General features: G+C 36.1%; 2 protein-coding genes across 4 annotated transcripts in view; one reads left to right on the forward strand and one right to left on the reverse strand.

Annotated features, from left to right (window-relative positions):
• Positions 1-714: 714 nt before the first annotated feature.
• On the forward strand, positions 715-18398 carry abcb4 (ATP-binding cassette, sub-family B (MDR/TAP), member 4). Of its 2 annotated transcripts, none has more exons than XM_051866355.1 (28): positions 715-1080; positions 1718-1861; positions 2211-2271; positions 2490-2658; positions 2764-2815; positions 2930-3121; positions 3214-3385; positions 4809-4933; positions 5286-5457; positions 5698-5811; positions 7195-7305; positions 7409-7534; positions 7626-7829; positions 7935-8105; positions 8194-8355; positions 10417-10578; positions 10901-11044; positions 11180-11284; positions 12364-12441; positions 12545-12628; positions 12999-13202; positions 13298-13398; positions 13499-13639; positions 14280-14436; positions 14735-14932; positions 15652-15858; positions 17135-17281; positions 17501-18398. In XM_051866355.1, exons 2-28 carry the CDS (start codon positions 1800-1802, stop codon positions 17696-17698), a joined length of 3819 nt encoding a protein of 1272 aa, XP_051722315.1. In that variant the 5' UTR covers positions 715-1080; positions 1718-1799; the 3' UTR covers positions 17699-18398. The 2 variants fall into 2 exon arrangements, with proteins under 2 accessions (XP_051722315.1, XP_051722314.1); XM_051866354.1 differs by having other exon boundaries at positions 718-1080; positions 2208-2271.
• Positions 18399-18929: 531 nt separating this feature from the next.
• The window catches only part of crot (carnitine O-octanoyltransferase), an 11327-nt gene continuing 3545 nt past the window's right edge, over positions 18930-26711 (reverse strand). The window contains exons 7-18 of one of the 2 annotated variants that reach the window (XR_007925607.1): positions 25454-25547; positions 25139-25264; positions 24929-25030; positions 24229-24312; positions 24041-24148; positions 23754-23884; positions 23545-23668; positions 22102-22180; positions 21920-22013; positions 21650-21769; positions 19964-20672; positions 18930-19791 (exon numbers count right to left, since the gene is read on the reverse strand). Coding sequence is in view for 1 of the 2 variants with exons in the window: in XM_051866362.1 (XP_051722322.1) it covers positions 20552-20672; positions 21650-21769; positions 21920-22013; positions 22102-22180; positions 23545-23668; positions 23754-23884; positions 24041-24148; positions 24229-24312; positions 24929-25030; positions 25139-25264; positions 25454-25547 (1183 nt within the window). In the remaining variant the exon portion in view is untranslated. Of the gene's footprint in view, positions 20673-21649; positions 21770-21919; positions 22014-22101; positions 22181-23544; positions 23669-23753; positions 23885-24040; positions 24149-24228; positions 24313-24928; positions 25031-25138; positions 25265-25453; positions 25548-26711 lie in introns of both variants that reach the window. The other variant, XM_051866362.1, reaches the window with a different exon arrangement.

Consider the following 26711-nt stretch of genomic DNA (forward strand, 5'->3'; position numbering starts at 1 on the left):
TTACATTGTGAACTAACCCGACCCAGTTCCTTGTCTCTGACCAAGAGAGGGATATGAAATCGCCACTCAGACTTTTTCAGTCATGTTTCTATAACCACACAAAACAGGTTTTAGTCTGTCTTTTTCCTTTTTTTTTTACTCAAAAAGTGAGTGACCAAATTGAACCCATGACCCATCTTAGCAGTAACCTTTAGAAAGCCATTTTCATAACCATATCCCCTATTCTTAAAAGGCACTTTATTTCAAAAACAGTACAAACAATGGCTTGAAAATGTAAATAAAAATGAAATGAAATAAACAGATAATATTTTTTTTTCTTCTTTTTCAATAAATAGACTGGGAAAAGAGGTGAAATTGTTTAATTACTAAATTTTAGATCAAATTTATAAAATTAAATGAACTAGACTTTGTGTAATGAGGAAAATAATTTGGTAACAAGATTTTGGGAAACATGTTTTGGTTTTGGTCATTCAAATAAGTTATCTTATTAAAAAATATATATATCTTTTTTTTTTAATTATGTATTTACTGTTCATTACATATCAATTAGATCATGTCAAAATAATGACACTGTACGACTTTAATTGTTGGATGAAATCGAGAAGGTCAGACCTCTGATATGGGACAGTCCAAAATCCCCATTCGGGGAGGGGGGATACAGACGTGTAATGTGTTTAAAACTAGCTACTGTTTAAACTAGGGTAATTTTTATTAAATGCTAGTTTATAAAACAAATATATCTCACAACAACAACAACAAAAATGCGCTTCTAATAATAAGTAAATGAATGCAAGTAACTGGAGACCAAATACACCGTAACATTCGCAGAATATGCCAAAGCCAAAATTCTGAAGATGATCTCAAGACATCCATCTTAATGGCCTTTCAATCATTAAAGTGGCCAAAAGCACCTTGGGGAGGGCATCCATGAGACATGCATGTTGTAAATGATGTAATACGCAGTAACATCATAAACTAAAGACTGTATAAACGTGCGCGCGACTGCGCTCTGGCAGAAGGTTCTCCCTGCGCTCGCGCCTCAGCAGAGCACCAGTGTGGTGGGACAACAGCATCTGAGCGGTATGTATCTTTCATTAAACTCCTCATATCCTCAAATTTATCATGGTAACCGTCGTTTTCAGACAAAATAGTAGTCACGACTACAGTTATTTTAATCTACTAACGTTACGGTACCTGTGGCAACTGGGTATTAGCCACCACTGTCATAAAAAAAAAAAAAAAGATTAAACAGAATGACATTTTGAAAGCTTCCATTGTGAATAACCTATACTATCGCAATAAGATTACAAATTAATTTATCATTTTTACCTGTGGTATTTGGCACATTCTGATAACCACGTTTTTAAGGGTCGGTAAACGTTATTTAACGCGACAGTATTTAAAGCAACAGGATTCATTTCAAGGTTCGTCAATACTCCCAGACTTTGAACGTTTAAAAAGCGCACGATATTTCAATGTAGGACCGACAGAGTTTCGAATTTAAGTACTCTGAACTCTTAGGCAATTATAAAGCGTTGAAGTTATATTTTAAGCAAAATGTTTGTGTAATGCTGTTGATATTGGGTAACTTAGGAAGGAATCATCTGTATATGCTAGCAAGTTAAATATGTTTTCAATCTGTCAACTCAAAATGCTATGGTGTTTTTGTTGTCTGTAATTGTGCAGTGTGATGTAGTGTGTTTTTTATATAACGCAGCACAAAACCACCTGCCCCATCTAGACCATTACGTTCAGATTAACACCTACCTGGACTATCAGCATCAGAGATAACAGCGAACATGGGCAAGAAATCCAAACTGAAACTGTCAAGTAGCAAAAAGGAGGAGAATGGAGATTTAAGGTAAATAAATAAATTCACTGTGATAAAGCAAGACAGGTTATATTGATGTTTTGTTGATGTTTTAACAGCCATTTGTTCTTACAAATACATTTGTTTGAGCTGTAATTATGGTTTATGGCTCATGTCCATAGTATATTCTTCTCACGCAAGAAGTAGATTATTATGTCGTGTGGTCAAAAAAGTAAAAAAGTAAATAGTTACATGTAGAATGATTTCAAAAACAAATTTCATTTAATATTAATTTAGATTATTATTTTATTTATAATTTAATTTGATTCATTTTTTATTTTATAGTTTACTTTTTAATTCTTAAAACATTAATGTTGATTTTTTTTTTTTCTTCCAGCAGTGAGAAAAATGGAAAGGAAGAGAAAAAAGAAAAGCTAGAGATGGTGGGACCATTACAGATAGTGAGTGGAATATTATCAATTATCAATATTAATATTATAATTATTATTATTATTATTTGTGATTTGTGAAATTACTGTATTAGCCTTTAAACTGTATAAACCTTAAAAATGGATGTGGTTTAGAATTAATTCTGTTGATTGAAATTACAAAGACTCATTTCAGTAAAATTCTTAAAGACAGACTAACTTATTCTCAAAGAAGTGTGTCCTTGTGTCAGTTTCGTTATGCAGATAATGTCGATATTTTTCTAATGATGCTTGGCACAATTATGTCCATGGCCAATGGGGCAGTACTTCCTCTCATGATTATTGTATTTGGAGGCATGACAGACAGCTTTGTGGACGATACAATATCAGAGAATTTAAAGAACACCACCCTTCCACCCAGTGAGTGTATAATTTGTATGTCTCTTCACTGTATTGTTGTTACACAGGGAATCTGTAAAAATTTTTTTTTTAACTAACAATAACAAATGGTCTTTTACTCTCTAGACTTCACCTTCCCACAGACCAGTAATGAGACTTTGGGGGAGAGGATGACAACGTAAGAACACTGTGCTTTGTATTGGAGCTGCCATTTTCCTTCATATTTCATATTTTAATTTAATTAATTGAAAGGTCTTGCTTAGTGTCTGATAGTCTTGTTTTTCTTTCTCAGGCATGCTATATACTACAGCATTATGGGATTTGTAGTCTTGGTGGCGGCGTATATGCAGGTGGCCTTTTGGACTCTTGCCGCAGGACGTCAGGTGAAGAGACTTAGAAAGAAGTTCTTCCACTCTATCATGAAACAAGAGATTGGCTGGTTTGATGTCAATGAGACAGGACAGCTCAACACACGCCTCACAGAGTATGACATGCAATAAGAGTCATTTACCTACAGTACATATTACCCACACAATGGCACATACATACATCACACTCTTCTTTTTTCCTCTCCAGTGATGTCTACAAAATAAATGAAGGCATTGGAGATAAGCTTGGCATGCTGATTCAGAATCTCACCACCTTTATCGTTGGCATCATCATTGGCTTTGCCCATGGCTGGAAACTGACCCTCGTCATCCTCGCTGTTAGCCCTTTACTTGGGATCTCAGCCGCTATCATTGCAAAGGTGGGATAATGAACAAAATAGAGAGAAAGAGTTTTAATATTTTTTTATTTATTTTTTTATAAGTCCTGACTCACATGGTGCCCCTCAACACAATCACAATGACTCATGTTGAAGTACTTTTAATTATAATACTGCATGCCTACTGTAATTTATTGTTTTGCAGTACACTATGTTAGTGTACACTTTCTGCCTAGCTAGAAATGAAGTTTCTTCAATCAAGGATCAGTATATGTATATATAGAAAGAGCAAAAGAACAGCATTTATATGAAATAGAATATATATATATATATATAATAAATACTGTTCTTTTGCTCTTTCTATTCATCAAAGAATCCTGAATATTAAGCAGCCACAGCTGTTTTAAACATTGATAATAATAAGAAATGTTTCTTGAGCATCAAATCAGCATATTACTATGATTTCTGAAGGATCATGTGACACTGAAGACCAGTGTTGGGGAAAGTTATTTTTAAAAGTAATGCATTACAATGTTGCGTTACTCCCTAACAAAGTAACTAATTGCGTTACTTAGTTACATTTTTACAAAGTAATGCATTACGTTACTTTTGCGTTACTTTTTCTCATTTGGGCTGGGCTGTTTGTTTGTTTTTATAACAACAAAAAAGTTCTATTTTTGACAAATGTAAGGGCCCTTTCACACCGAAAGTGTATAATCCTTAGGCTGAAGGAAATGCAAATTTACGCCTCTACAGAAGAGGGCACAGCTCAAACAAACCTTTCAGCTGTGCTGCCATTCTGGAATACAAAAGAATAGGACTCAGGAGAAGAAGTAAATGAGTAAATGTACTGTACACTCACATTTAGTCTAGAATAACCATCATGTTTACACAGCGCACACAAAGCCTCTGCACTTACTCACGATTTCTCTTGACATGGGAACAGGAGAGGTGTTAATAAATGGGAAAACAATGTAACTTGCATTACTTGTTTGAAAAAGTAACTCAGATTTAACTCATTTTGTTGTAAATTTAAAAGTAATGTGTTACTTTACTAGTTACTTAAAACAAGTAATCTGATTACTTAACTCGCATTACGAAATGCGTTACCCCCAACACTGCTGAACTTTTACCATCAAAGGAATAAATTACATTTTAAATATATTAAAATAGTTATTTAAAACAGTTGATTTTAAATTGTAATTATTTTTCACAAAATCTCTGTTTTAACTGTATTTTTGATGAGCATAAGAACATAAGAGACCTCTTTCAAAAACATTAAAATAACTATGTATGTATGTTTGTGTGTACATGTGTGTGTATATGTGATATATATATATATAAATTATGGCTTGGAGGTACATGAGTGTGATTGTCACAAAGAGAGATAAAGTTGATGGGCTAAAAATAAAATTATTAATAACATTATTTTAAATCAATTAACAATGTATCCCTGTCTCATTAGGTGATGACATCATTCACGTCAATGGAGCAGACGGCCTACGCCAAGGCTGGAGCAGTGGCTGAGGAAGTGCTGTCAGCCATTAGAACTGTCTTTGCCTTTGGTGGACAGAAGAAAGAGATACTGAGGTGTTTTTGAAAATCATCCTGTTCAGAATGTCAGCACTGTATAGGATGTTTCATACATGATTGTTAAGTGAAACATAACACAGAGAGATAAACACCTGACCTGAACTTTCTATGACCTAACTTGCTCTCTTTGTGAACTCTCATCCTAAAACAATTTAAATTTAATCTAAACCAGCTCACCTGACATAACAGTTTTAGCACTTCATGGTCTGGTCCTAAAACTTTCAGTTGTCCCAAAACGTGAATAGGAAAAATTATGGGGAAAATGGTGTGGAATTTTCTATTCAGTGTGATCATCATACTTTTTGTGCATCTGGATAATAAATATCTACCTTTTTTCTGTTCTTCAAAGGTATCATAAAAACTTAGAGGATGCCAAGAACGTTGGCATAAGGAAGGCCATCACTGTGAACATTGCTATGGGCTTCACATTCTTCATGATCTATATGTCCTATGCATTGGCCTTTTGGTATGGCAGCACTCTTATCCTGGCTGGAGAATATACTATCGGTTCACTTTTAATAGTGAGTAACAGCAGGGTTATGTCAGACACATAACTTCAGAAACTATTTGGTCTTCTATTTAAAGCTCACAAGTCACATTGGTCCAGAATTCGGTCATGTGTCAAATATTGTAAGATAAAAAAACCCACAAGGATTACATCATAAATAGCTAATGGTTATGTTTTCTTTATGGGAACTCAAAGCAGAGGTTAATAAGCATGAGTCTGTTTTACGTGTGCATTTTCTGTTCCTCTACTTCAGGTTTTCTTCGCTGTCCTAATTGGAGCTTTCGGCCTCGGTCAAACGTCTCCTAACATCCAGTCCTTCTCTAGCGCAAGAGGGGCCGCCCACAAAGTTTTCCAAATCATTGATCATGTGAGTGGACTCATTGTAATCTAATCATTAAATACTTTCAGGATATTATATAACATAATATAAGAAGAAAAACAATTGTCCCCAATGCAGTTTCATAATATAATGTGTTAGACAGATATTAGTATGGTAACACTTTACAATAAGGTTCATTAGCTAAACAATGTTACCAGTAGTATTTTATTCCCTGCATTAAGGAATTAAAAAAACCTTAACCCTGAACTCTGACCTTTCCTCCCATCACTTCCCCATTTTTAAAAAATAGCACTGCATTTTTATGTCTACTAAACTCTTATTGACATTTCATGTATTGTTCAGCTCCCATGATCATGAGCCACATTGATATGTGAGGCCATTTTGCAAATACCACTTTTGTACATATGCTGCTGTTCCAAAGTTTGGGGTCGGTAAGATTTTCAAATGTTTTTGAAAGAGGTCTCTCCTAAGAATTACAGTAAAAACTACTTAAAAAGTTAAAATAACTGTTTTCTATTTTGATATTTTAAAATGTATTTTATTCCTGTGATGGCAAAGCTGAATTTTCAACGGCCATTAACATCGTATGATCTTTTAGGAAACATTCTAATATGCTGACAAGTTTTGCTTGGTGCTCAAGAAACATTCAGTGTTAAAAAGATTCTGGGTTCTTTGATGAATAGAAAGTTTAAAAGAACAACATTTATTTGAAATAGAAATATTTTGTAACATACTTTCACTTCTACAAATTTTTTTTTACTGACCCCTAACTTTTTGGATGGTAGTGTAAATAAGTACAAATGTTTACATTTATTAATTTCAAGAATTGATACCTGGCATACAAATTTGCAGCCAGAACATTTAGCCAGTCCTACCCATGTGAAAGTACAGTAAATCTACATCTCCTACCTCCTTCAGAAAGTGCAGCTCATATCACTTTTTGTTTTGAACATTTGAACGTGGCAGAGCGGCATAACTGTTTGATTTTTAACTTCTGTTCGTTTTTCCAAGAAGGAAAAGCCTGGACAATTAAAACACACACACACACAGCACTAAACTTGTCTTTATTTAGACTAAGATGGTCAAGAATAAATAAACACCACACACATGGTGAGCTTTGAGATAAAGTCCAGAGACAAAAAGGTACACACAAATAAATCCGAGCCAAGTTGCATAACTTCCCCTCATTGTTTTAGCAGCATGAAATATGTCCAGGTCTCAGGATCAGAGGTGTTTCCCTGCTGAGATCCAATGAATAGAAGACCACAGGGAATCATTTTTCTCTTGTGTGGAGCAATTAGTGTGTTATTGACGTCTGTTAGTCTGAATGAGGTTTGATTGTGAATTAACCTCTATCCCTTACTGGAATTTGTATTTTAAATCTCATAGTTCTTTTTTTTTCACCAACAGGAACCCAACATTAACAGTTTCTCTGAAGAAGGTTACAAACTTGATGTTGTAAAAGGAAACATAGAGTTCAAAAACATTCACTTCACATATCCATCACGACAGGATGTGAAAGTAGGAACATCAAATGATTTATTTAAAAAAAAAAAATTAATTTGAACAAAATAACTTGACAGAATGAAATGACTCTAGCTACGGCTCTCTTTTGGCTGTGTAGGTCCTGAATGGAATGAATCTTAAAGTCATGAGTGGACAGACCATTGCTTTGGTGGGCAGCAGTGGGTGTGGGAAAAGCACAACAGTCCAACTGCTACAACGCTTCTATGACCCACAAGAAGGAACGGTAAGTAGAAAGCGAGACAGAGAGATACAAACTCTTTGACCTTTCTGTACTTCATCCAAACTTTCCTTTTTCTTTTTCTCTAACCCATCAGGTGACTATAGACGGTCATGATATTCGCTCCCTGAATATTCGAAGTCTGAGAGGACTGATTGGGGTAGTCAGTCAGGAGCCAGTGCTGTTTGCCACCACCATCTCAGAAAACATCCGCTATGGTCGCCAAGACGTCACCCAGGAGGAGATTGAGCAGGCTGCACGTGAAGCCAATGCCTATGACTTCATCATGAAGCTCCCCAGTGTAGGATAAGACCTTGCAAAAGAATTCTTATTTAGAAGTAATAATTTAATCTGATAACAAATATTGATCAGATATGCTCTGACAAATATCTCCGGTCATTTTCAGAAATTTGAGACGCTGGTTGGAGACAGGGGCACCCAGATGAGTGGTGGACAAAAGCAGCGTATTGCTATTGCACGAGCACTTGTGCGCAATCCAAAAATCCTCCTTCTTGATGAGGCTACGTCTGCTCTGGATTCTGAGAGCGAGACTATCGTGCAAGCAGCGTTGGATAAGGTAATGAAGAATATAGCAGTCTAGAAATGTCTAAAAAAACACTGAAAATATTGTGTGTATATGTCAATATTTATTTTTATCTGAAAAGGTGAGGCTGGGCAGGACCACCATTATAGTGGCTCACCGGCTGTCCACTATTCGAAATGCTGATGTCATCGCTGGATTCCAGAATGGTGAAATAGTAGAACAGGGCACACATGACGAACTGATGGAGAGAAAGGGAATCTACCATACTCTTGTTACTATGCAGGTTAGAAACCCACAGTGCAACACATATACAATTGCGTTGTTGGAGCAATAGCCTAATGGCAACACTCTTACAAATGGTGCAGCTACACCCCGAGTTCAAGTCCCAGCTTGAGGGCCTGTTCCCCCTCTCTTCTCCCAGTGTTTCCTGTCTCTCCTCCTACCAGGGCCTAAAATTAGCACTTCCCATGCACCAAATGCGAGTAAAAATCGGTGTTGGCGGGTATATGAAACTGTGTCACTCGCCAGTTGGCCGGTAACAATTTTTTGAATTCTAACAATGCAATGTTGTGACAACATGAACGTGGACAAACGTAAATGACACTCTGTACAGTTAACAGAGCAATGCTGCATCACCACGAAAGTTTCAGCCTTTCCAATGTAAATATTCAAGCACTGGAACATGTGAAAGGGAATTTGATACTCACGCGCTTTGTGGGAAGTTTAAACATCCGAAGTGCACGCTCTGAAACCGCGTCTCAGAGAGCGCATGAAGTTGAGCTCTCTTTCATGCCTTCCTGAGCTTGAATGCACCAATTCACTCAAAATTAAAAACACCTGTATCGGTGAGTATCCTAGTAAACATGGTCGGTTATGTCTTGACACAAACACAAAACGCATGATCCGTGCGTGCATTCGCTCTGAAAGCGACAGCATCCTAATAATCCTGCTGCTGTCTGCGTTTTTAACATTAATCAAACAACAAAGAACAAAGAAAATTACTGCTCTTGAACTTTAAAAAGGATATGAAGACTATGCAGTGTTATTTATTTGATTAGCCTACTTTATTCAATTTCGGTACCTGAAAACTATTAGACCTGCATGAAAAGCTGTTTATTTCATTTGTATATTTGTTGTGTTGTATCTATTGGTGCTATAATAATTGGTGCTTGTAATTTGATTGTTTGTTCTTATTACATCACTGACTGTTTACTTGTCTTTAAAAATATAGGCTATTAAATTTGTATTAGTTAAGCTTGTAGTTTAACTGTGGTATCGAAATTGGAATAGAGGATTGTGAATTTTCACTTGGATCTAAAATTTTGGTGTCATTACTGCCTGTTTTTGTGTCATGGCTGGTAAAAAATATTTTTTCTTAAGATTTTCTTAAGTCACCAGCCATTAGCAGGTGTGGCAAAAAGTTAGTTTTAGGCCCTGCCTCCTACTATCATTTCATTAGTTAACAAAAAAAAACAATTTCAAACGTGAAACAGCCTTGACATCACATTGAGTCTGTAATTTTTCAAAATGTCATAACTTGATCTTCCAGTGAAACGACAGACTTCTCTCTGGACTTCTCCAAGTATTCCATCCGCTTAAACTTTGCCCCTTTCTTACAAGAGACTGCAAGATCTCATTCAGATCTGCCTCCATCCTATCAACAACCAATTGATAGAGTCCCCGTCCTACATTGTTTTTCTTTTACATTGAGAAAAATTTCACTTGGATATGTCACAATATGAAAGAAAAGATCTGTTGCTAATTCCATTACATCACAACAAATGGCATTGACGTTGATTTGCAGCAACACAGAAACCTAAAGTCATTCATGTTCTACAAGATTTGCCAGTTTGAGGCAACATAAGTAATAGTGGTTGTCAAAGATGTTGAGCAGATAGTAATGCTTCCTGTGATCCGTGTCAAGTATTGATGCTGCAGTCAAGTGCAACCAATTGTACAGCGACTTGACAACGTCATGTGATTGAACTGTCATGTGAACGGCCCTTTAAACTTGCATTATGTGACATATATTTTACAAAGACACAAGACAGTTTATCCATCCATTATCTATCCAGCAATTTATCCATTGGTTGGATCGATTGGAGCTGAAACATGTTTAGTAACTTAGATTATAATCTTGCCTAATGTGATTGTTCCTGCCTGCATGCTTTGGTTAGCAGCAGAAAAAAAAGTTTCAGTGTCATGCAAGTTCTTGTATTTTGTTGAAAGATATTCATTTTTTTTTTAGAATAATATAGTCTAATGAATTGTGCATGTTAACACAGGGAAAATGTGTTCAGAATGTAAATGGGGTCCAATTTGAGTTCCTGTTTTTAAATCACAGATGTTTAAGAGCTCAGAGGACACAGAGGAGGGCAAAGATGAGATGACTATGGATGAGAAGAGTCCCTCAGCCAACTCTCTAAATGATCGCACACTCTTCAGACAGAAATCCAGAAGTGGCTCAGAAAAAGATGAGCAAGATGAAGAGAAACAGACAGAGGAAGTAAGAATCCAAGGCTAGACAATAATGGCCTACATTCATCAATTAATTAATCAATTTAATTCCTTTTTATAGCTTTATTTTTGTTCATCCACTCACAATTGGAACATGTGTTTCTCAGTAACTGGAAAAAGTAACTGTAATTCAGATCAAACCAAAACGGGATGGTTTACAAAAGTTCTCTGTCCGGTGACATGTAGATATGCATATTTTTTGCTATGAGTATCATCTTCATAAAAAAGGAACTTAAAATTATTTATTTGATTTGATTGAAATTATTTTACATACTTCTTTTTGTATTTGTTCTCTCTCTTCTTCTCTGTAGGAAAAGGTTCCAAACGTTTCCTTCCTGACAGTCTTGAAACTGAATAAACCGGAATGGCCGTACATGGTGATTGGAGTTTTATGTGCCACCATCAACGGAGGCATGCAGCCCGCGTTTGCTGTTATCTTCTCTAAAATCATTGCTGTATGTTGTACAAGAAAATATATAACATATAGAAATATCAATAATAATTACTATTATTGACAGTAAACAATATTGCGACATTACTCCTCATACATTTATGGCCTGTCTCTTCTTTCTTTCGTCTTTCATCTGTAGGTGTTTGCTGAGATAGATCAGAATGTTATACGGCAGAGGACTGAGCTCTACTCTCTGCTGTTTGCTGGCATTGGGGTTGTGTCCTTTTTTACTCTGTTCTTTCAGGTTTGTTTTGTGTTAACATTAACATTTGAATACACACAATGAATTTTAACCCCCTTTCACACTTCATGAAAGCTGTAGAACTTGCCTAAGACATCCTATATAATAAACTTCTTAGGTGCCATCTTGAGACATATTCAATTTAAAAGTCAGAGATGAAGAAGGTAAAAAGTTAATGTGAGCTGTTTTATCTAAAAGCTGATGACCGTTGTGAAATACCACTTTGTAAACGCCAATGAATAGCAGACATAGCTGTCAATTAACTACTGCTAAAGATTTGAAATGCTGAATGATTACTTTTAACTCTTGTAGAAAAAAAAAAGCGTAAATAGAACAAATTAATAGAAAAAAGTAAATTTAAATCTACTAAAAATTAGATTATATTAGACTATATTATAAATGTATAATAAAATAATAGTATTATATATACTTTGGAATATATTATAATATATATTATAAATATATGTTGCAAGAGATTTATATTTCAAATATTAGCTGTTCTTTTTTTTTTTTTTTTTCAACATTAAAGAGTCCTGAAAAAAAGAGTTCTGATCAGTTTCCACATAAATATTAAGCAGCACAACTGTTTTCAACAGTGATAATATTAAGAAATGTTTCTTGAACACAAAATCAGCACATTACAATGATTTCTTAAAGATTGTGTGATACTGAAGATTGGAGTAATGGCTGCTGAAACTTCAGCTTTGCCACCACAGGAATAAATTACATATTTAAAATATATAAAAAAGAAAAATGTTATTTTAAATTGCAATAATATTTCACAATATTACCGTTTTACTGTATTTTTGATCAAATACATGCAGCCTTGGTAGGCATAAATTACTTATTTCAAAAACATCCCAATCTTTTGAACTCTAGTGTATAAAAAATGATCCTCCCAGTTATTTACCTTATAGATTTTTCAGATGAAAGTGTGCATCAGCGAATAAAAATACTATGATAAATGACAGAAAATATCAAACACATTGCATGTATTAGTTAAATGGTATGACAATCTATAAAAAAGCCTTTTAAGAAACAATGTTATGTCTTGGTCTCATTCTGGTGCAATTTTCTTCTAGGGTTACTGTTTTGGGAAAGCTGGTGAGATTCTGACCATGCGACTGAGGTTTAAAGCCTTCAATGCTATGATGAGACAGGTGAGATGATAACTGACAATTATCTGAAGGTTAACCCCAAAGAAGCTATTCATGGATGTCTGTTGATGGAGAGTAGTATGACATCTGTCTGTGTGAATTTTAGGACCTGAGCTGGTTTGATGACACTAAGAACAGTGTGGGTGCGCTGACCACCAGGCTGGCTGCAGATACAGCTCAAGTGCAGGGCGTAAGTCTCACTCTATCTACAGGGAGTAACACATAGTCCTACACATAACTTTGTGCCAATCTCCTAAATTGATACCCATGTTCAATAAGGAAAAGTAGTTCAATAACTATTGGTGCCGTGGTATATTCTGCTTGTACCTATTCTTTTACTGTATTTTTGTGAAAATGAGCTCAATTCAATTTCAGTTTACTGTGCTTTAGTAACATGACGACAATTGTAAATTTTTATGGTGTACATATTAAGTTAAATATTGGTCATTAAATTTAAAAAAAAATTGTTTAATTTAAATGAAATGTTTTGTTAAATTACTATAAATTCAAATTGAAAGTGATACTCATCTCAAACGGCACCATGACTTTATTTCCTACAGGCAACTGGAGTCAGAATGGCAACACTAGCACAGAATGTGGCCAACCTGGGCACCGCCATTATCATCTCATTTGTGTACGGCTGGCAGTTGACCCTCCTCATTCTCTCCATTGTGCCAATCATGGCTGTGGCTGGAGCCATCCAGATGAAGTTATTAGCAGGACATGCTCTAAAAGATAAGAAAGAGCTTGAGCATGCTGGCAAGGTAAACATTTATGCTTATACTTTAATGCGGTTAAATCAACTTAAATCAACTGTCTTATTTCACTACGTTGTCCACAATGTATTTTTCCCATTTAGATTGCAACAGAAGCCATTGAGAATATCCGCACTGTGGTTTCGTTGAACAGAGAGAGCAAGTTTGAGAGTCTGTATGAGGAGAACTTAGTTGTGCCCTACAAGTATGTTTAAATGACTAATAATAATTCTTTAAAAGTCTATAAATATCTGTTAGGATTCAATGAGCTTGTGAGATAATTTATGTTTGTCTGATTTCCCTAGAAACTCTAAGAAAAAAGCACATGTTTTCGGCCTGACGTTCTCTTTCTCTCAAGCGATGATCTATTTTGCCTATGCTGGCTGTTTCAAGTTCGGGTCTTGGCTCATTGAACAAAAGCTGATGACCTTCGAGGGCGTCTTCCTGTAAGTGGCTCGATACATGACTGTTATTAGACCCACTCACAGCAGACTGAGGAATATGTGAGGAAAAGACTCCACAGTAGTATTAACATGATCCAGAATCGCCTCGCATGTCTGTCACAGGTAGTTTAAATGTGAGTGAGTTCAAGTAGTAGAGACACATGGATAATATGTGCACACCCAAGCCAAAACACACTACAGTACAGTTGTCTGGTGGGAGTGGACTGGAGGGGCCAAAGTCTTCTGGTTTCTACAGTGTCAGTTAATGATTATAGAAAGAAAAGTGAGTCAGAAAAAACTAACCAGATGTGCCATGAATTTAGATGGTCTCTAAGACAACATACGAATGAGGCTGGTGATCCATTACATTTGCAGATAGAAGATTCAATGAGATCCATGTTATCTAAAAAGTGGGCTTTCAAACAGAGAGATAACTAAAACTTAGAGGCTATGGGTAAAACACTGCTATTAGATACATAGATAGATGGATAAGTGAAAATGTGTTGGCAAATATATATTTCAGTTAACGTTTATTTTGTTTCAAGTAACAAAAAATGTTTTTATTTTATTTATTTATTTGTTTTTTATGGTTTTAGTTAACGATGATAACCATGAGTACTATATATCTGCTTCTGTATCTCAGTGTGATCTCAGCTGTGGTGTATGGAGCAATGGCTGTTGGAGAGGCAAACTCATTCACTCCAAACTACGCCAAGGCCAAGATGTCTGCTTCTCATGTCCTGATGCTCATCAACAGAGTCCCAGCCATTGACAACGCCTCGGAAAATGGAGACAAGCCGGTATCCCTTTCGTACATGCATATGAACAACAGAATATACAGTATGCCCAACAGGAGATAAAAATGTTTTAAACTATAGTGAGTCTTACCTCCAGGCAAGATCTTAGAAGCCTGTCATGATTAACTGTCCCAGGCATCAGTCCTGGAAATGAATCATTTATCAGTTCTGCAGCTCTATCCTAATCTGATAAGCACTCAGACAGAGCTGGACTCTGCCCACCGTAAATATCCAGTGTCATGTCAAGACTAGTGTATATACAAATGTGCACTAATGTGTCTGTTTCCTGTGATCTCTGCAGGATAAATTTGAAGGGAATGTGGGTTTTGAAGATGTGCGTTTTAACTACCCGGCCCGGCCGGATGTACCGGTGCTTAAGGGGCTCAGGCTCCGGGTGAAGAAGGGGCAAACTCTTGCCCTGGTGGGCAGCAGTGGCTGTGGGAAGAGCACCACCATCCAATTACTGGAGAGATTTTATGACCCTCAGCAGGGAAAAGTGGTAGGTGAACACATAGACAGACAAGTAGCTCAGAGGCCACATTTTATAGCTTTAGCACATTTTAGATAATAACGTTTATTGATAGGTTAAGCTGTTTTCCCCGGTACCTCAACTGACATGTAGCTTTACAGTCTCTAATCACTGATCCAATTTAGTAAACACACACACATAAACTGTAATTCAGTACAGGCACACAATAAACACACAACAGTAATGGACGTGAGAATTTTATTATCTCTCTCAAGGTCAATGATAAGCTATCTTATTACCAATAAGGCAGGCCAGAAAAAGAAAACCCAGACATTCACATCAAAGGATGGTTCTCTTTCACCTGCATACTTCAAGTCCTCAATCTTTATGACTCAGTTACATTACACAGACCTGTTTACATTCTGTTAACTGTTTTATTTAAATCAATCACAAGTGGACGACGCTAAATAGTGTAAACCGGTCCTAATTTTTCGTGATCCAAACGATCAAACCACATTCACAGGTAGTCAAAAAGACATTTGTATCATAAATGTGAACATTTAAAAAAAAAAAAGTAAAAAGATAAAATAAATGTTATTATAGCAAAATAATCAAAGGCATGATAGAGAGACAGAAATCCAACTATATAAATTAAGTCTAAAAAAACTGAACCTATGCTGAGATGAATTATACCAGTAATAAATCATATTTATTTGCCCAAACTGATGTCAGTTACCCTTTGTTAACAGATGCTGGATGACAATGACGCAAAGCAGCTGAACATCCACTGGCTGCGCTCTCAAATTGGCATTGTTTCCCAGGAGCCTGTGCTGTTTGACTGCAGCCTGGCAGAGAACATCGCATACGGAGACAACAGCAGAAAAGTCAGCCAGGAGGAGATTGAACAGGCCGCTAAGGCTGCTAACATACACTCCTTCATACAGGGGCTGCCACAGGTACAAAAACAACACAGAAGTCACTCTATTCAGCAAGGAAACAGACAGAAATCTTTTTTTCTTTTTTTTTTAAATAACTACACCGTGTCCTAACCAGACACGGTGCGATAACAGTTTCCAGTGACAAACAGTTTGTCTGTCCACGCCGCGTCGAATTTTGTTGCATCGCATCGCTGTCTAAACTGAACCCGACTAGCCGACCGTTGCAAAGCACTTGGACTACGTCAGAAATAGAACAGGGAATCCGTTTACTGTTGGGAATTTGTTGCGTTAAAGTCAATCAAAATCACATCCAATCAGAAGAGCGTGTGGGCGGGCTCTCTCAGCAAGCTCCCGCACTTGCAACGAAATGGATAAGTACATAATCAAATTCATGAATATTACACCATTTTGACATTATTAAAAATACATACCGAATTACTGAAACAGTCTTTGTCATAGAATACACTTGTCTGTTCACAATAAGTTGACAGTTTGAACATTCTTGTTTCCTTTCATTTATTTTGAAGATCTGAGGTGAATTATCAATTGTTGCTTTCAGTAGGCCTACGGCTATAAAAGACACACAAGATGATTTTCAAACTCACATTAGACACGTTTAATATTAAATAAAATTCTATCTGATAAGAAGACATACACATAAACAATGATGGAAACACATTTACTGAATAAATCCCTCAATGCGCAATAAAAACTCACTTTTCCTCAACAGAGAATGTGATTGGATAAGTGGACTAACCAGCAGACCAATTTCATTGCACAGCATCTCAAATGTTGGTTTGGGTATCTGAAATGCCTGAGCCAAAGTCTGTCATCATAATGGTTGGTTATAATTCCCTCCCAGAATTGTCTCACATGATTGCAGACGCCAGGCATCTGCCTCAGAATGGAAGAACACACAGTAGCATTTATTAGGCTTCGTCTGCTCACTCTTGAGGCGTTGAAGTCATTTATGATGTACGAAAAGAGAGCCACATTGGCTTTCCCAACTGCAGCAACTTCCGTTTTTATTACAGATATTTTCGCCAATTTCCCAGCAAGTCTCTTGAACACATGGGATGGAAACTGTGCTTTATTCGCAAATGTTTTATGCGATATTCCAATTCTACGCTAAATTCGCAACTTTGGATGGGAACAAAGCTATTGGCAATCACAGTAACAGATATTGGAAATGCAATAAACTCTAAATCTTATAACCAACAAACTAAGGAATATTTAAATGACTGTCTACAGTCATAAGCTAGATCATTTTGTGTGAATTTTTTTTTGGTTTCAGCAATACCAGACGCAGGCAGGTGATAAGGGTACGCAGCTCTCAGGAGGGCAGAAGCAGCGTATTGCTATAGCGAGGGCCATCCTCCGCAACCCCAAACTTTTGCTGCTGGATGAAGCCACATCTGCTCTGGACACTGAGAGTGAGAAGGTACGATCACAGTTCATTCTTTATATTATTATATATCACTATGGTTACAACCATAAATAAAGGCTATTATGAGTGTGTGGACTTTGGTTACCTGTTCATACAGACAGTATTCAATCTGTTCTGTATTTACAGGACAACTGAGAGTCACACCTGCTTGAAAATAGTGAAGATAATGTTCTTGCTCACCTCCCTTTGTGTCCCTCTCTGTCCTGTGAGTAGATAGTACAGGATGCTCTGGATAAGGCACGTGAGGGTCGCACATGCATCATTGTAGCCCACCGGCTGTCCACCATCCAGAACGCAGACCGTATAGCTGTGGTTCAAAATGGGGTCGTGGTGGAGCAGGGCACACATCAGCAGCTCCTCAACCAGCAGGGGGCGTACTACACCCTCGTCACCTCTCAGATGGGTCACTGATTAGCAAGAGCAGCAGTGTACATGCAGCTGGAGCCAAAAAAGGCAGATTCTGCAAAACATTCCTTATAATCGCTCTCCTGTGGTTGCAGGCCTGTATTTTATTTGTTAGGTTCATCTAAGTGGCATTTAAATATACTACAGGAAGCCAGGAAAATAGTAAGGATGTGGTTTTGTGTAACTGTCAGTGGCTTTGTCATGCTGTACTTTTCAGTTTTAGGCCATAACATTAATCCATCTCAGCACTATCTTGTTGCTGATTTAATTGTATTAAACAAAAAGAAGAGATTTTTTTGTATTAACATTTCTACCAAACACTACCATCCTCTCACTTCCTGGTCACGCACATTCTACACAGTTTATGCAACAAAAACTGTTGAGGGCAGAACATTTAAAACTTGATTATTTTTAAATAATAATGTACAGTAATTTATATATACAGTACATAACATAAATCATACGTATTACCAAAAACGTTGCCTTTGTTTCTCATTAGTGAAGACAGTTATTGTTCTTCATGTGACAAGATGACCAAAGAGTTTCTATTTTGAAGAATGGCTGCCTTATAGATTTCTGTGTTGTGCCTTAATATTTATCAGACTAACCTTTGACTGTTTTATTTTGTCATGTTATGGCATTGTTTTCCGAGCGCACATATGTAAAAAAAAAAAAAAATTGGAATAAAGGTTTCATTTTTCATTAACCTCTGTGTTTATTTCATATTCTACATGGACACTTATAAAAGTAGACCGTCGACTTAAAATATATATATATATATATAATTTAGAATTTATTTGTAAATGACATTTAAAGTCACAATGAAACTGAAGTAGCGACAGCTCTTTTCTTCTGCACATTTCTTCGCTTCACTGGAAGATCCAGTTACGAAACCTATGTATAGATGATTAGAACAACACATGCTTTTAGAAAACAGTTACAGTGAATTATCATTTCATGCTAAGTCATATAAATGTTTACAAACCTAAATCTCATTCACCTCTGGTTTAATGCCATAGTGAAAGGATGCCATATGCCAAGCTAGAATGTGATAATTTAGGGTTTAATAATTGACTGGTCTTCCCATAAAATTAAAATATTCCACCAAGACACTAGTTTAAAGATTGCTGCATACAAATAAAAAGCAAAGTTCACAGCTGGAGTCAATGACCCGCCAGAAAACAATGTGTTTTCATACTGAGATGCTTATGAAATGAGGACTAAAAGACTACCATGATTATTTCCACAAAATAACTTTATGCATTAAACAAGCAATTAAAGAGCTGGGATCACTACAATTGCAAACGTAAAATATTTACAATCAATGCACATATCAGAAACACCAGAATGCAAGAACTGAAAACAACCAGGCAAAGATGGTTTGGTCAACTAAAATTCCTATACAAATACATGGATATTCACACCTTATAAATACTTAGTCAGTGGCAATGTTTGCAATATTTTTGCAGGTAATTGAGTATGCAATAGACAACAAGCCAACCTGTATTCTTGGTAAACTTGTAGGCAATTCACATTCAAATTTTCATACAAGTATGACAAAATTTGTAATTCAAAATAACAGGTGGAAAGGAAACAGCCTGTAATAGCCTACAACTTTAGGAACGTTTATTCAGTGTTTCTTAACTAAGAGAGCAGTGCAAATCAAATCTACAATTATCAACAAACTAAAATTTTTACATCAGCACATATATCTTCAAAATAAAAACATTCATTTATATCCTATTGGTGCAAAATATTTGGCTCTAGTGCATTAAGCCTTGAAATTTGAAAAGACACATGATAGTTAAGAAAATCTTAAAATTAAGAAAGAGGAATTATGTCCGCATTATATTTGTGCTGTTGCATTGATTGTGCATTAAAATGTGAAATCAAACCATATATCTACTGTATATGTAAGAGGTCAGGATCAAGTTCCACACTTGAGGGCTGTTTATTGCCCATGAGTCACTAGAGAACAAAGATCAGCTTAAAAAACAAACTGAACTGGGTTAATGTCTCTCTCTAGTGGACTTGAAGGGATAGTTCACCCAAAAATGAAAATTCTGTCATCATTTACTCGCCCTCAAGTTGTTCCAAACCTGTATGATTTTCTTTCATCTGTCACCAAACAGTTGACGGTAGCCATTGACTTCCATTGTATGGAAAATATACTATGGCAGTCAATGGTTACCGTCAACTGTTTGGTGACAGATGAAATAAACTCATACAGGTTTGGAACAACTTGATTTTGAGGAATGCTGTTAACCAAACCACTGTTTATCAGCATTCTTCAAAATACCTTCTTTTGTGTTAAACAGATCAAAGAAACTCATACAGGTTTGGAACAACTTGATTTTGAAGAATGCTGATAATCAAAAAATATCTGCTTTTGTGATGAAACAGATTTAAAAAAAAAAAAAATGCATACCAGTTTGGAACAACTTGAAGGTACGTAAATGATGACAGAATTTTCATTTTTTGGTGAACTGTCCCTTTAAGATGCATGAGATGCTTCCTGTGACATTCTAGTTTCACAGGTCTACAATTAATAGGAAGCAATACTGCTAATGTAGCATAAACTGTTGGTTAGAAATCATGAAGCACCTCAGAGGAGGATTTCCTGATTTAAGTGATTCAGAGATGACTAACTGAAGGCACGTGAGAGTTTAAAGCACCTGCTGTACTAAAACTATTCCAGATTATTTCTGAAAATCAACATCTTAATGTCTGGTAACTTTATAAACTCTATGACTGAAAAAGGAAGCATATGAACCCTTTAAATTTCCAGCATAGCAGATTAAAGGAAAGGTCATGCCTGAGATCATCTCAGCCCTGCAGCCCTTGCCAGAATACTTTACTTTACAGTTGGGACAGAGTAGTGACATGCATGATGTCATGGAAAGAGGTACAGAGGTTCTGAAACAGAGTTTCAGCATCTGTCTCTGGACTGGACTTCCAAGCGGTGCAGGATGCAACAATTCTACAATGGGATGAGAAGCATTAAAACTATAATAATATGCCCCAAAAAATTATAATATACAAAATTATAAAATACAGTTAAAGGGTTAGTTCACCCAAAAATGAAAATAATGTCATTTATTACTCACCCTCATGTCGTTCTACACCCGTAAGACCTTCGTTCATCTTTGGAACATAAATTAAGATATTTTTGATTAAATCTGATGGCTCAGTGAGGCCTCCATTCACAGCAATGACATTTCCTCTCTCAAGATCCATCAAGGTACTAAAAACATATTTAAAACAGTTCATGTGAGTACAGTAGTTCTACCTTAATATTATAAAGCGATGAGAATATTTTTGTGCGGCAAAAAAACAAAATAACAACTTTTCAACAATATATTGATGGGGCGATTTCAAAACACTGCTTTGGAGCTTTGCGAATCGAATCAGTGACTCAGAGCGCCAAAGTCACGTGATTTCAGCAGTTTAGCTGTTTGATAGGAGATCCGAGTCACTGATTTGATTCATAAAGCTCCGAAGCAGTGTTTTGAAATTGGCCCATCACTATATTGTTGAAAAGTCATTATTTTGTTTTTTTGTAGCACAAAAAGTATTCTCGTCGCTTTATAATATTAAGGTAGAACTACTGAACTTTATGGATCTTGAGAGAGGAAATGTCATTGCTTTGAATGCAGGCCTCACTGAGCCACCGGATTTAATCAAAAATATCTTAATTTGTGTTCTGAAGATGAATGAAGGTCTTACGGGTGTAGAACGACATGAGGGTGAGTAATAAGTGACATTATTTTCATTTTTGGGTGAACTAACCCTTTAATAAAAAAAATGTAGTATGTAATATAACTATAAACAAATATTTAAAAAATGTAATATAAAAAAATAATATTTATATAATATAAAAATAATAACAAAAATGTTTATACAAATTATAATATATAAAATGTTTTTTAAAAATTATAATAACTGATATGGACTAACCTGTCATCACGAATGCGGTAGAAAAACCCATATCCGTGGGGCACCATGGGTGCAACTGCTCCCAGTACAGTAGTGTAGCCCACTAGACTAGTAGAAAGCACAAAATTCCCCCCTCCTCCACTGTAAAACAGAGTGACAAACATTTCACATTATACAAGAATGAGACAAGAATTTATACTTCCCTTAGGGTTAGGGTTGGGGGTCCAAGAGCAATACAAACAAATCAATACACTGGAAATCAACCACTGGAATGAGAGTGTTGGGTCAGACCTTTTAGAGTAGAGTGGATCTGTGTAGAGTTCAGGCACAGGAAGACCCTCCTCTTTAGCAATCAGATACAAGCCCAGGAGGTGTCTGTCAAAGCCTGAAATGTGCAAAGATCATTCAAACATTTGTCCCTGCCATATATGATCTATCACACAATGTAAATATTATCACACTGACACACAAACCTCTTCCATCCTGTGCCTCTCCCATCAGTTTGTTATGTTTGCTGAAAGCTGCATTTAAAGCTTGTCTTTTCTCTTCAATCTGCATTAAAAAGACCACAAAAAGCCATCAAAACAAACTGAGAGGATTAAAATGTCTAGCACTGTGGTTCTCAACCTAGAGGCCAGGGGACTAAAGATGACTTCAAATGAGTTAAAGTAAGAGAAAACAAGTATTAAAATAAGCTAAAAATCTAAATATTTCTTATTTTAATTCACCCCCTTAACAAATACTTTTTTTCTTTAAAGGATCAGGGTTCCCACAGTCTTGAAAACCTGGATATATGAGGTATCCTAACCTTAAAAGTATGATTTCTAGACTTGAAAAAGTCATGTATATTGATATAATCTTAAAACGACATTGAAGTTATAAAATATAAATTTTTCTACTTAAGCAAAGTTCTAAAATTTGGGTGGAAAAGAAATCAAGCAGAAATTGAGTACAAATATTTTTAAAAATCCTTATCTAGTAAATCATGAGGTAACACTTTATTTCGATGGTCCACTTTAGACATTCTACTAACTATACATAACTTTGCAACTACATATCTATTAACTCTCATTAGAGTATCAGTAGTAGAGTGTTAGTTGACTGTTAGGTTAGGGTTTGGGTTAGTAGTACAAGTTGACATGTAGTTGCAAAGTTACTTATAAGTGTTAGCAGATATTAAGCAGACAGTCTACTAATACTCTAATGAATGCTAGTTGACATGTAGTTGCAAAGTTACCTATAGTTAGTAAAATGTCTAAAGTGGACCATCAAAATAAAGTGTTACCCATCATGAACGACTGAAAAAATTTTATTGGTAATTTTATTGGGATCCCTGAAGAATATTCAGATTTTAAAACTTCTGGAACTCGGAATCGTATTTTTTATTTTAATTCTAATTATTATGTTTGTAATCTATGAATTATATCCTAGTTTCTGGAAAAGAAATCTTGATGAAATGAATCTTTTTACAACAAATATACCAGAGATAACCTATATATAAAGTTCACCCCAAAAAATGAAAATTCTGCCATGTCATTCCAAACATATATGACTTTCTTTCCTCTGTGAAACACAAAAGAAGAAATTTTGCAAAATGTCTGAGCTGCTCATTTCCAAACAAAGTGAATGATGAGGGCTGTCGAGCTTCAAAAAAGACAAAAAAGAAGTAGCAAGCTATACAATACATTTAAACCAACATTCTCCTGTCATAACACCGAAATCACATTCACGCTCCCGAAATGTAGCGCACAAGCAATGTGGACAACTTTTATGATATTTTATAGTGACCCGACAGCTCTGGTCTCCATTTACTTTCACTGTAAGGAAAAAGATGGGTCAAACAGGTTTGGAACAACATAAGGATGAGCAAATGATGACCTGAATTTTCATATTCAGGCTGAACACAGGGCACTCACAGTGGCTGTAGGGTTCAACATGGTTCTGCACCAGTGCTGGGCCTCCACAGTGCAGGGCCTCATGGTCTCTGTGCGGCCATGGAAGAAACGGCGTGTGGTGGCCGTCTCGTAACAACTACCAGACCTGAGGATGATAGAGAAAGATGCCAAACTTAGCAAGGACTGAAAGGTCTTGATTATTCAGTCAAGGAGTTATCCAACATACTTACTTTCCATGTAGCCTGTAATATGCTAACTGAAGAGCCAACTGTACAAATGTGTCAGGGTGAAGCTTCTTTTTCTTAATGGCTGCTTTTCCAAAGGAGGTAAAGGCGTAACTGACAACCTGCAGGTCCTGAGACTGTTGATACAGACACACCGAGATGAGCACTTCATGATGTTTACTAAAAACTGTATACTCAGTTTGCATTAATGCATTATGTGATTGTATAACAATGATTGGTTAATATAGTGTGTAGAAGTCAATGAGAGTACCGTGTGTGTGTGTGTTACTTACACTTTTGTTGTACTGTTCTTTAGCCAAAGCAATGTCTCTCCTCACCCGTTCGTCCACGGTGAATATCAGCTCCTCCGGCACAGGCATCTCACGCACAACCTCTGAACCCTGGGAGTCATATGATAATTTCAACATGACAGTCATGCACATAAAATAATATACACAAATATACATAAAAGTGGTCTTACCTTCCATACTCCACCACAGGCCTTCAGTTTTTGATCTACATAGTATCCATTAGACACTAAAACCATGGCATCATATGGCGCATGCTTTAAACAATCAAATAATGATGAGAAAAAAAGTGATTATTATTCAAATTATGTATTTATATCATAGACATATGATAAACATTGACATGGACTGCAATAATTTGATTACTGGTAACATTAAGGCTTTATTTAGACTAGAAAATTATTTAGAAAGGTCGCATTCAAAAGTCTGGGGTCAGTAAGATTTTTTTTTTGCTTGTTTTTGAAAGTCTCTAATGCTCACCAAGACTGCCTTTATTTGATCAAAAATACAGTAATATAGTGAAATATTATTACAATTTAAAATAGGAATAAATTACATTTTAAAATATATTCAAATAGAAAATTATTTTGTGATGGCAAAGCTGAATTTTCAGCAGCCATTACTCCAGTCTTCAGTGTCACATGATCCTTCAGAAATCATTCTAATATGCTGATGATCCTCAAGAAACATTTATTATTAATATCAATGTTGAAAAAGTTTGTGCTGCTCAGTAATTCAGTATTCTCTGATGAAAAAAAAAAATCTCAAAAGAAAAAAAAAAAAATCTTACTGATCTCAAACTTTTGAATGGTAGTGTGTGTAAAAATATACATAAATTATAATAATGCTGCCATAATCAATAATTGTATTTACATCACAGTTAGAAGCGAAGGTCCCATTAGAGAAGCAGATGAGATTGTAAGATTTATCACCCCAGCGGATTGTGGGGTCACCAGTTAATGCCAGATGGGTCAACTATCACAAAAGAGAGAAAGAAATCTTAATTTCATACCTGCACCAAATATAATATCTGAGTGACATTTATGACTGTCCTCATACAAGTGTGTTTGTATTGTACTCAACCTGTGTGTAGTTTTCAGGGGTGGCATAGGGCTTGGCATCATCCAGCGCAAGCACAAATAAAGAGCTCTGAATAGTCTCTAGTATGTTCTTATTCACAGGATCAATGGAGATCAGATACTCCCGAGCCTGAAGAGACAGATGGGGGGAAAATCTTATCATAATAAGCCTGGAATATCCAGAACAGATTTATAAACTGTTGGTGGAACTCTACTGAAGATTAGAATTCTTCCACATCCTTGTAGAAAGTCAAGTGGAGTTCATTTGCCTACTGTGCTGTGATTGGTTCTGGTGCTCCAGTGGAGGGCATGGCTTTACCTTCGCCCAGCGGGTCCTTTCCTCAGTGGTGAGAGCGCTCACACCGTCCCCCTCAGGCTCTCCATCACAGCATTCTTTAATGTAAGTGAGCTGCCTAAATGTGGAATAGCATACAACTTTACTATTTCAGCAGTTTAGTGTGGTTACTGTGTAAAATACAATGGACGACCTACTATACTACCGTTCAAAAGTTCAGGAACATTAAGGTTAAATAATGTTTTTGAAAGTCTCTTGTTCATCAAGGCTGCATTTATTTGATCATTGAAAATACAGTAACATACAATTTATATATCTGTTTTGTTAATATACACTGCCCAGCCAAAAAAAAAAGTCGCTGTTTGGATTTAAACAGGCAAATACTTAAGAGTCTATGGATGGATCATTATTACAGTGATTATTATGTTTCTAGCCTGTTTTATGCTTGGCAACAATTCTTTTAATCCTTAAAGATGGAGGGTGTAGCTTTTCATTTCTTAAACAACCATGTATTAAAATGTATCATGGCCATATTCCAGGATGACAATGTCAAGATTCATCAGGCTCAAATTGTGAAAGAACTGTTGGGAGGGAGCATGAAGAATCATTTTCACACATGAATCTGCACTGACCTTAACCTCAGTGTAAGTTTTTGGGATGTGCTCGTGGAGACTTTACAGAGTGCTCACCTCTTGCATTGTCAATACAAGATCTTGACCACAAAATGATGCACCTCTCGATGGAAATAAATGTTGTGATGTTATTTCCATCAAGAGGTGCATCAATTTTTGGTCAAGATCTTGTATTGACAATGCAAGAGGTGAGCACTCTGTAAAGTCTACTCCAGCACATCCCAAAGACTTTCAATGAAATTAAGGTCTGGACTCAGAGGTGCCAATTCATGTGTGAAAATGATTCTTCATGCTTTTTGAACCATTCTTTCACAATTTTAACCCTGGTGAATCTTGACATTGTCATCCTGGAATATGGCCATGATGTGTCTTCCTACATGGTTGTTTAAGAAATGAAAAGCTACACACTCCATCTTTAAGGGTTAAAGGAATCGTTGCCAAACATATAACATGCTAGAAACATAATAATCACTGTAATAATGATCCATTCATAGATTCTTATGTATTTGCCTATTAAAATCCAAACAGCGAGTTTTTGCCGAGCAGTGTATATCATAATACATTTTAAAATGCAATTTATTCCTGTGATGGCAAAGCTGAATTTTCATTACTCCAGTCTTCAGCGTCACATGATCCTTCAGAAATCATTC

The sequence above is a fragment of the Ctenopharyngodon idella genome, chromosome 16 (genome assembly GCF_019924925.1).
Source record: "Ctenopharyngodon idella isolate HZGC_01 chromosome 16, HZGC01, whole genome shotgun sequence".
Classification (NCBI taxonomy): domain Eukaryota; kingdom Metazoa; phylum Chordata; class Actinopteri; order Cypriniformes; family Xenocyprididae; genus Ctenopharyngodon; species Ctenopharyngodon idella.

Bases quoted from the DNA above. Each gene is read 5' to 3' on its own strand.
- abcb4 (XM_051866354.1), top strand. From the start codon at position 1,800: ATGGGCAAGAAATCCAAACTGAAACTGTCAAGTAGCAAAAAGGAGGAG. The intron at 13,399-13,498 runs GTATGTTTAAAT...TGATTTCCCTAG, and splicing joins AACTTAGTTGTGCCCTACAA to AAACTCTAAGAAAAAAGCAC. The intron at 14,437-14,734 runs GTATCCCTTTCG...TGATCTCTGCAG, and splicing joins CGGAAAATGGAGACAAGCCG to GATAAATTTGAAGGGAATGT.